The 10,719-nt window shown below is 38.8% G+C and overlaps 1 protein-coding gene across 1 annotated transcript; it reads left to right on the top strand.

The window, feature by feature from the left end:
• Nucleotides 1-2,324: 2,324 nt before the first annotated feature.
• On the top strand, nt 2,325-9,674 carry LOC119913351. Its single transcript, XM_038732762.1, has 6 exons — nt 2,325-2,604; nt 3,431-3,506; nt 4,539-4,832; nt 7,226-7,480; nt 7,559-7,710; nt 7,839-9,674. Exons 1-6 carry the CDS (start codon nt 2,569-2,571, stop codon nt 8,223-8,225), a joined length of 1,200 nt encoding a protein of 399 aa, XP_038588690.1. The 5' UTR covers nt 2,325-2,568; the 3' UTR covers nt 8,226-9,674.
• The last annotated feature ends 1,045 nt before the right edge of the window (nt 9,675-10,719 follow it).

The raw sequence follows: 10,719 nt of genomic DNA on the forward strand, positions 1-10,719 counted from the left end.
GGAATGTGTGCATGACTGCATTTCAGTATTGTTGTAGGCCATGTTTATGCAGGTGTTTGGTTGCATATAGCCTGATATGTTGTGTATTTGAAAGATAGATGATAATATAGCCTACATAGACCAGAGCAGAAGGATGAATGCACAAGAAGTTCTGGCAATTACATGAGTGAGAGAGGATCGGATGGGGGATAGAGAGAGGCAGTCATGAGTGACTGAGTCACTGTCTGCGTGTGTGTGTGTGTGTGTGTGTGTGTGCGTGTGAGAGAGAGAGAGAGAGAGAGAGAGAGAGAGAGAGAGAGAGAGAGAGAGAGAGAGACTGCTTCTTTATTCCCATGGCGTGGGCTGACTAAAACAACAAGTTATTAACCAAAACTTTGTTTTAACTATGTTGTTACCTTTGCTAGGCTAGTAGACCCAAGTGCAGGATTAAGAGAGGGAGGAGACTGGAGATGAAAGAGGAATATTTATTGCAGTGTTGAAGGGATCATCTGGGGAACAGCGAGGCAGAGTGGAAGATGTGTGCAGGACCCGATTGGTGGCTGCTGTGCAGAGCAGTGGGAGAAACTGTAGCTGGGAGTCCAGAATGTGAGAAGCTGAGGCAGAGCAGAATCTGGGAATAGTGTAACTGGGCGGGATGAGCGCTATTTCCTGTAGCATAACAAACACATCATTATGCAAACTTCGCTTTTAACTTAACTTTGATTGTAGTTTTTTTGAAGTGCAAATTGCAATTTGAAAATGTTATATTTTATGTTATGTTTAGTTTAAAGCAGGGATAGGATACTATAGGCTGTTGAGTGATTAGGCCAGAAAGGTTGTGTATAATCTGTTCTGCACTTATATTAGGTAAACTTGTGATAGCTACCGTACTATACCTAAAATCCACATCAAACACAGTCTAGTTAGACACAGTGTAGCATGGTGGTGGAGTGCTACAATAGAGTTTATTAATAAAAAAAAGCAGTGAGGGAAGTGGTAGTACATTACAAATAATATAGGACTGGGTAGTCTAATCCTGTTTAATAAAGTGGCTCGAAAGAAAAAATGCAAAGATGTGATAATAGACACCATATCAGAGGGTTACCTGTCAATCAATTGCATGAGCTAAGATATCTTCAGTTTGGTAGTAAATAGTAATACATATAAAAATACATAAAAGTAAGAAGTTTTTAGAGGTCAGAAATGCTGCTTTAGCCTTTACGTCTCTGAGTTCTTGTCAGGATTTCGCTCAGTGCAGGCAGGGATTCTGCCCAAACGCAAGACACTAGAGCTGGCAGGATGTGTTCTGATCATTAATTTGAACAGAAAGTGTACTCACAACAACAGGGTTAACGAGCAGGAAGGGAATAAACAGGTGAGACACTTGGGGTGTAATCAAGACAAAACAGGAAACAAGCTACAAACAACAGATGCAGACAACTTCAGACTAAGACAGGAAGCAGAAAAAGATGCTGAGACAAGGACCAAACTGACAGAATCAACAGACCTAAACCAGGAACACACAAGAACAAGTAGAAGACAAAACCAGACATAACCTGTTACCAAAATAAACCGAGAACAGACAAGCACACGGACAAAACTACGACGAGTGTTAGGGGCCCATGAAGGGAAACAAATTGAGGATGAAAAATTGTATTTATTTAGTCCATCAAATCAGAGTGAATGCCGTGCCAGCTGCCATGTAGGCTACATCATACATGCAGCTTTTGCTTTCAGTTAAGAATACAGTTGCACCTCTTCAGAAACTCACCTTTACACTCCAAGGATGTAACTCATATGTATATGATGTAGCCTACATAGCAGGTGGCATGGCGCGCAGTCACTCAAGACATTTTGTCTAACAACAAAACAAGGACAAGATGAACACACGACACATACCTTTTCAAAGCAAGACAGGGAAACAGACTGAAACAAAGGAAACAGAAGAGTCAGGACGAATCACGACAGTTCTGTTTAACTGCTAAGCTGGACTGAAAACTAGACGTGATGGTAACTGTTGCTTACATGCTAAAGGACTAACAGTGTTTTGTTAACAGTGATATATGTGTGACATACTACAGCACTGTCAAAAAAAAATACAGCCCCATTATTCATTTGAACAGGGCAGCTGCGTTGCCTCAGTGGGGATGCAAAAAAAAAAAAAAGAAGCTCAGCTGAACCTGGCTGAACTTGAGCTGCAGCACACTGCAGGATTGCAGCGGTGCAGCATTTAGTCTCTAATTCCCGGTACAACACAACAGTTTTGAATATACACAGGGAGGAGGTGCTGTCATGTAGGCGTCATTTTGCCTTTGCAGCGCAGATTTTTCATTCAAAGGAGAGCACAGAAGTGTAATTCTGTATTCAGTTGATATTTAAAGTTTAAGGTTTATAGGTTTAAGGTTTTATATTTTCTGCTTTGACTTTACATGTGATAGTAGTGTTGTACTAGTTAACTATAGTACCAGATTATGAGAATTTACCACAGTATATATAGTCTAATACGGTAGTGATCAATTATATATATTGTCACATATTACAGAATTTCCATGGTGCTTTTTTCAGATAAAAAGTCTGGCTGTAGTTTCCATGAGTTCGAAATCCCCACTGACGACATCTCAGCAGGTAATTTTTTTTTTGACTCAGAATGCAGCACATAGCTAATAGGCAGACATTACCTTGATAATGCGATGGCGTACTGTATGGGTATGGATAAAGTTGAAAACAATAAGACAGGGTATTTGTACCTTTAAACCTTATGTGTCAGATACAAATTGTACACTGCAATTGTCATTGCCATCTCTTTGAGACCAAGACTGACAATAAGATTGAGTCACTTATTGTGAAACTGGTTTTATTTCCTACAGAAACCACAGGAAAACCCTATTCATGTTGTTGTTTGAATATCAGATTGAACGTCAAACCAAAGCTACAAGTAAAATGCATCACACTAACTCACAAATAGGGAAGTCAGACATACAAACATTAAATCTTCAGTCTGTAATCACTTCTCCGATTTCTGCCATGCTGATCATTTGACCATGACACCAAACATCTGAGTAGTAATGCATGGAAGCTTTTTGGTTTCAACATCGTAGAAAAAATAGCTGTGCATAATGATGCAGCTGTATGCTGACTTTATAAAATGCAACTATCTTACTGTAACATTACAAAATTGGTTTACCTGATTACCTGTTTACCTTGTTTCTCAAATGAGGCAATTAAGAGACTGTGATCTAACAGAGCAAAGTTAGTTTTACAGTGTAGGTTTGTATAAGGCTATGTGGGTTTCATTCAAATTAATTTAAACAAATAAGGTGTTATGTGTTAGGTCTTTCATTGGAACTGGATTTTTTGAAAAAGTGACAACTGTACTGCCTACAGTTTCCTGCCCTTTGACACCTGCTATCATATCTTCATATAAAACCTAGTTTCCTGTTAACAATTTCAGACTAGTTCACACTGCGTGCAAAGAATTTTGAGTGGATTGAAAATGCTTCTACTTCTGAGTTGCTGGATTATTGCAGGTAAGATGAAGAAAAACTACTGTAATGTGCATGTTATTAATTTATTAACTATTCATGTGAGGTTTCATAACGAAACAGGGTGTAACAAAATGTTCAGTGCTGTAAAGTTTTTCCAATATGCAATAGTTATTTTAAGTTATATATCAATTTTGGTGTTATGACGAGTTATAAAGTTGGTCTTAGGTGATTGAATTTATTAGCTTAGCCTTTGTGCGCCTGGTTCTCAAGCAGCATTACAAAATCTTCTATTTACATTTCCATTTTGTTTTTCAGTTTTATTCAAATTTCTTACAAACTAAAGTATAAAATGACAAACCCTCTGTGTAATCTTTTTGGCCTTGTCGCGGTCTCAAATGAATTTCTCTCTCCTTTTAAAAGTATCCTCCAGTGTTTGTCGCTTTGGTTCAGCCCATGACTGTTGATTGTCGTCGTCTGTACATCTTCCCTGGCTGTCTGTCTCTGCTCCGAACAGTGGCTGGGCTGTGAAACACCAGGCACCATAGATGACAGTAAAACACAAGAGACTAAATAAATTACATAAATAAACAGCATAATTTTTTTGCTAATAATTTTGCTGTATGGTGTGTGGTGATTCATCGCAGGCGGGGTTCAGCCCTGCTCTGACACACACATGAAGCTCAACGGAGTGGAGGAGAGACAGACAGTGGAGAGTTGGAGATTTGACGATAACTGCGCTCGTGTTGCTGTGCATGAAAGCTTCCTGAGTAAAATCTGATCAGTTAAAAATGCCTTAATCAGCCCCAATACTGATCTTTTGAGATTGGATATGGACATCCCTTAATTTTAATGTTCATAGTTTAGGGACTTGAAAATAAAGCTGAATAACAACATCATCATCTTCACAAATGCTTTAGGCAGCTAGGCAAGACAATTAAATTCACAAACATTGCTTATGACATTTTTCTTTATGTTTTTATTCACATTAGTGCTGCATGAAACTTTCTAAGGTAATACAATTTAATGTATTTTAATGATATTCTTTTAATGATATTGTGTAATGTTTCCTATCAGGGGTTACAGCAGAGGACCCACCAACGATGCATTACCGGGTGAAAAAAAGCTCATTATGTCTACAAGTTGGAAAATCACCACCATTTCAAGGTTATCGGTGGATTTTTGATGATAAACTTATTGTTACTGATAACAACATCACACCCAGGTACAAAGACAAAGTGGATTATGATCCGGGGAACCACTCCTTGTGTATCAAGAACCTCACAGAGACTGACAGTGGCACCTATAAAGTCAGTATCACTGATTCTGACTTTAATTTATTTACTGAGACCCACACACTAATTGTTGAAGGTAAGTTCTAAATAGTTATTTGTCTTTTACAGGTATGGATCTTCTTGATTTGTTGCAACACAATGAGACACACAAAGTTTCTTTATCAGCAGTATTTAGCTTTAACCTTAGAACTTTTAAAACTTTTCTCAAACCTTTATTGACATGAACATAGAACAATATAATTAATTAACCTTACCTACCTCTTTAAAATGCATTTACTTTTTTAAATTGTGACTTCTAAAAGGTCAACAGTCCAGTTTACAAATAAACGACCACACAAAGATCAAGGAAAATACAGAGTAGGTCATTTTAGTTTTTGGCATTTACCATCGTACATCCCTTCATTCATTTTCATGTTAGTATTTAACACAATATGTGAAAAGTTAAAATGATTTTAGTTGTAAAGGTTTTATGTCTTAAAGTATCATGTCTGATAAAGAGCATGTGGCTTCATGTATATTTGGTGTTATCAGAGCTGCTCATGTAGGCAGTGTAGTCAAATGCTAGGGATGCAGTAGTACTGTAGGGGCTCACAATAGCCAGGGAAATAAATAAATAAATAACAAAACACTTATGCATGCAAATACTGTATAGTGGAGGCACTGTGCACTTCATGGTGTCTATGAATTATGATCACTTGTATGGGGCATGAGGCTTTGTCTGAGGCTTGTGTAGATAACTTTTGTTGATTTTGTGCTTCCTATTGTAGTAGTTAAGTATACATGCTCAAATGTCCATGTGAATTGGCATACATTGGTGAAACCTCCAGAACTTGTATCGCTCAGCACTATCAGAAACAATGTAACATCTAGTCCTGTGGCTGCACACTTTTCCAAGGTGAAACACAACACTTCTACTCTCAGATATGTGGGAACTGAGGTATTAAACAAATCACTGTACATACATGAAGAGGGGAAAATATAAACTCTGTACTCTTACAGCGTGAACACTTCTAGGTACAGGAGACACTTTGGCCCCTAAAAGCATTAATGAGGATTTTGACACATTTTTATGAGAACCATGTGTCATGTCTTTGCAATAACACTTTTGAATGTTCTTGATTTCTAAAAATATTTTTCTTTACATATGGTGTCACTTTTCACTTTATATAGTATATATATAATAACTGTTAAACAGACAAAATCCTTTATGGGTTACAAACTACTGGGGATACATGTATTTCTCTTTGTGTATTGGGATTTTCTTTATGTACCACATGTATATATGTAGCCTAGTGTATCAATATTAATATGACATGTATTTTTATTGCTATTTGACTGATGGCAACTTGCAACAAGTGTGGTATGAATATGTGTGGTATGTTGCATGTGTTTGTAAAATGGATTATTGGTATTTAAGACAGCGACTGTCTGTACTTACAGTATCATAAGTCTGTGCTCAAAATGTCACGGGCAGCTATTAAAGCAACATTAGGTAAGATATGTAAGATTTAGTTTTTTTTGTGATAATATTACTTATGATCAAAAAATAGTAGGTCCAAAACTTTGATAATGCATAAAGCAAGTAAACAGAAAGAAGGCCAGCTTGGCAACTGTCTTCCAGCCTTTTATTTCACAAAGCTCTCGCAAATGTCCGGGAGCCTCCTGCTGGGTCACTCTCTTTTTCTCTTCTTAGCTCCAACGTCCTCTTCGGTCTCTTCACCTATCTTCAATTAGTTATCGATATGTAAATAAAGGCTGCTGAGCTGAGCCCGGTTATGTTGCCCACTCACATGGCTTTTAGCAAGATTGACACGACACTGGCACTGCTCTCCACCAGCTACAATTTTATGGTAGAAAGTTACAAAATGTTTCTCGGTCACTTGCCGCTAGTTATAAATCTTGAGTTGATGTTAGCAAACTTGCTAGATACTTGGACATCGGTAACATTTCTGAAAATGTTCTTGCATTGGTAGTTTTCTAAGCTTTGTTGCTCTGCTTGGCACTGAGCCTCTTGCTCGGCTTAGCTTCCATTACCTAATGCTCGTCATCTGTCCTGCATTCTTTCACCTCTTTTAGCTCACGCCAACAACTAAGAGTATTTACTCTTGTCCGGTCTCTTCCTCAGATGCCTTCTGCAGTCTATTTGCAACCTCTGCTGCATGGTGTCCATACTGAAATATCTTCTTCCAAAGAACTTACATTGTACATTATATAGTTTTTGCTTCATCTTACAGCTTGCTTGCTGAAGAGTCGTGTTGATGCCGTAAAGCATTATGCACCTGTCATACTAAATGTCCAGTACAAGTCAAAGGTAGCACCGTAACAGCCGCAGTGCTATTGGGCGCTGGAATCTGCATGTCTTTTTCATTGTTTTGTCGTGGGTCCTACTAGTTGCCATCAGAGGGTACCAACAAATCTAGTTCACAGATCTAATGCATTTTAATTCATCTGCTTGGGTGGCTGTTGCAGAAACTGTTTCCAGACCTGTCATCAGGATGAAGGTGCTGCGCTCTAACAAATCTGCTGGATTCTGCAACATCACAGTCAACTGCTCCGTCCAGGGTGACTGGGCGTGGTCTGTGTGTAATGGAGTCAGTTGCAGAACATCTCTGATATCATTCGTGAAAGTCAACATCACCATCTCCTCTGACAACAGAACTGTTGTCTGCAGTGGACACAACCATGTCAGCACAAGCAATGCTTTTGAAAGCATGGAGGCAATGTGTAAGCATGATGTGATGATTTTAAGTAGTTTTAATTGATCACTTTTAGTTACTAAAATGTATTTTCATGTCTTTCCAGGCTTTAATAAAACGAATCCTGAACATAAAGAGGCAACACAACCAATCACTGTAATAGTAATAGTAATAGCTATTGCAGTGTTTATACTCCTCTTTACATTTATATTCTTTTTAATGACGGGGCTTTGCTCATCAGAATATCATCACCGTCAGGTAAGCCGAACTTTAATTAGAAGACTTTGATTACAGGATGGTGAATTCAGTTTATCTTTAATGCTAGGATGTGTCTTGTCATTTGACATTTTGTTCAAAGGCCTGATATGTTACTGCATTATTTGCAGGCACAGACGTCTATGACTCAGTTAACACAAAGCCAGCCAGTTGAGGCAGAGCCACGCCCTGTGACCAGGGGCTCTACCTCTTCTTCTGGTCAGTCTGAGGCCTCTTATGAAAACGTGGAAGCCACACATCGCTGCCCAACCATCAGCCAAAGATTATCAAGAGAGGAACTGGGGTCAGAGCAAAGTCCGAAAGTAGATTCTGTCTACTGCGTTTTAGAGGTACCAAATCTGACTGCCTCTCACAGAAAGAGTGACAGCAGTAAAGACACAAAAGGACACAAGAAGATCCAAGAGGCATCGGCTTCACAGTCAGCCACCTTGGATGAAGCACAACGCCCCACACAAATTGACACGGTCTACAGTGTGTTGCAAAAGCCAAAAATCTGAAGTCACAGCACCACCAACAGGTCAAACAAGCTATTTACAAGCCAAAGAGATGAACATGACAAATGAAAGAAAAAGAGCCTTTAACCCAGGACGGACAGATGAACATTCATGCAGTATTTTGTTTAGACTGGATGACCCATCTTTATGGATTATGCAGTTATTTGGTACAGTGTTTTGGTATTGTGGTGTTAGTTTTCTTTTTATTCCTTTTTATACAATTTATTCTTTACTTTTATTATCATGAGCATTTATGTTAACAGTAACACATACATGATTACTTGATACAGTTTTTATTTATTATGGAATGATCTGCTGATAATTTTCTCCATTAATCGACTGTAAACATTTTGATAAATATTAAAAAATGTTGTTTTGTCAGTACAATCCTCAAAATTATTAAAAATACATTAAAATAATCAAAAGGAAAAGCAGCATATCTTCACATTTGTGAAGCTGCAACCATAAAATGTTTCTATGTGAAAAATGATTTATCAAAAAATAGTTGCCAGTTAAATTTCTGTCAATCAGTGAATGTACATGCTGTACTTGTATAAACTGTGGGGTAGTTTTTAAACTTTTCATATGTTTTGAGTGTACAAATCTTACTGTAGTTGTTTTGAATATTACAAGTCAAAACAACATCAAATTAAGGAGTCATTACCATCCTGACGTTACATTTTAGCCAAACAGTTTATCACTGGGGGTTATTACCTTTTGTTTTAGGTTGGAAGCCTCAACAGGAAGTGGTTCTTCTTCAGTTGCTGAAGCTGCTTCTACTTCCACTGCAGAACCCGTTGCAACTGTTCACTGTCAAGCAACTTTCTGACAGTAGATATTCCCAGTGTGCGGAGTTTGGTAGGTGTACAGCTGCTCTTTCAGTCCAAGTACCTTTTGGGATAGCTCAGTGTTCAGTGCAGCAAGGCCTTCTACATGAATCCTGACACCCTCAGTCTCCTCATAAAACTGTTCATTATCCAGGAAGTTCATTTTCTGACCAAGTATCCTTTGTGTTACTACAAAGAAGTTGTTGGGCAGTACTACATTGTTCATTTTAAAGGGCAGCTTCAAGCTGAAATGACCATCTTCAGGTGTTGCAGAATATTACACAATCTCCATGATCTTGATATCTTCCATTGAAGGACCTTTCTCCTCTGTAGCGCTCTCATTGAAATCATGGTTGTACTGACTGTTTAGCATTTCTTCCAACCAGCATACAGAAATACTGCTGACAAGGACTGAAGGAACATCTGCTCCTAAGCCGTGTCAGCCAATACTGTGTTTATTTCATATGATCCGTTTATGACCTCCCAAGGTTCCAACATCTATCAATAGGTCGACATTAGCCTCTAAGTTGGGAATCTGTCTGACTGAGGACTTCTGGTAGCTTATAGAAGATATTGCTTTCAACACCAGACCCCTCCAGCCTGGGCAATAAATATGCTCACATCACCCTTTCGTGTTCCATGGTTTGTAGCAGAAAGTGGGTTTGTTTGCCAGAAAGACTAAACCTTTGCATGAGGTTTTCTAAACAGAAAGTGGCTGAACTGCCAGGGTCCAGAAATGCATACAATTGGATTACTCTGCCCCCTTTGATGGATCTGTCATCTGCTCCGTGTCTGCATTTGCTTTGTCTCTCTTACATTTACTCATTTGGCAGACGCTTTTATCCAAAGCGACTTACATTTGAGAAACAACACACAAGCATCAACAAAGCATCAAATACAGCACAAGATCTACAATGAGGCACATTAGGGTGACCACAAATCCTCCAGGTCAAACACTTTTCACAATTACGACTCCTGTGCCCAGCAAATAAGAGCCACAGCAAAGCTCTTTCTCCTTTAGAAAGACTATTTTGTCCTGGTGCTTCTTCCTTTTGAACTGTTGACATTCTTCCAAAGAGTGACTTTGGGGACAACAAACACAAGTTTGCTTAACTGTAGAGCTATTTTCTGGCAAGACTGCCCTTCTCTCTCTGAAGTTCCTAGCTTAATGTATTGTTGCAATGGTGGTGACAAAGCTGTTTCCTTTAATACTATTGCTTGTCTGCGACTTCAGCCTGGCGACCTTAGCACCAACTGTTCCTGAATATTGCAAAACAAAGGGTCTGATAGAATACAAACATGTTTCTCTATGAATGCCACCAAATCTTTGAACAAAGCTCTGCTTTCGGATGTTTCAATTATGCTATATGCCACCGACCTCCATAGCTCCCTCAACTTGAAAGGGAGCTTAGACATGACTGCTCTCATGTTGCTGACATAGCCCAGATTAGGCGCCATATGCTGGCAGCCTCCTACCAGTTCCCTTGGCTGTCCTGTCATGAACTGTTACAGGTAATACAAACAATCACCCTGGCTGAACTTATCCTCCCCTCCCTGCTCAAATTCTGACTTGAATTAAATATATTGAAGAAGATCCCCATCGAATAAGGGAATATCTCTTGCAGGCAATAACATGAAGCGTTTCTGTTGGACCAGTGCTGTATTTCATT

The sequence above is a fragment of the Micropterus salmoides genome, unplaced genomic scaffold (genome assembly GCF_014851395.1).
Source record: "Micropterus salmoides isolate LMB-PRFRI ecotype aquatic unplaced genomic scaffold, ASM1485139v1 Ms_hic_scaffold_2, whole genome shotgun sequence".
NCBI classification, from domain to species: domain Eukaryota; kingdom Metazoa; phylum Chordata; class Actinopteri; order Centrarchiformes; family Centrarchidae; genus Micropterus; species Micropterus salmoides.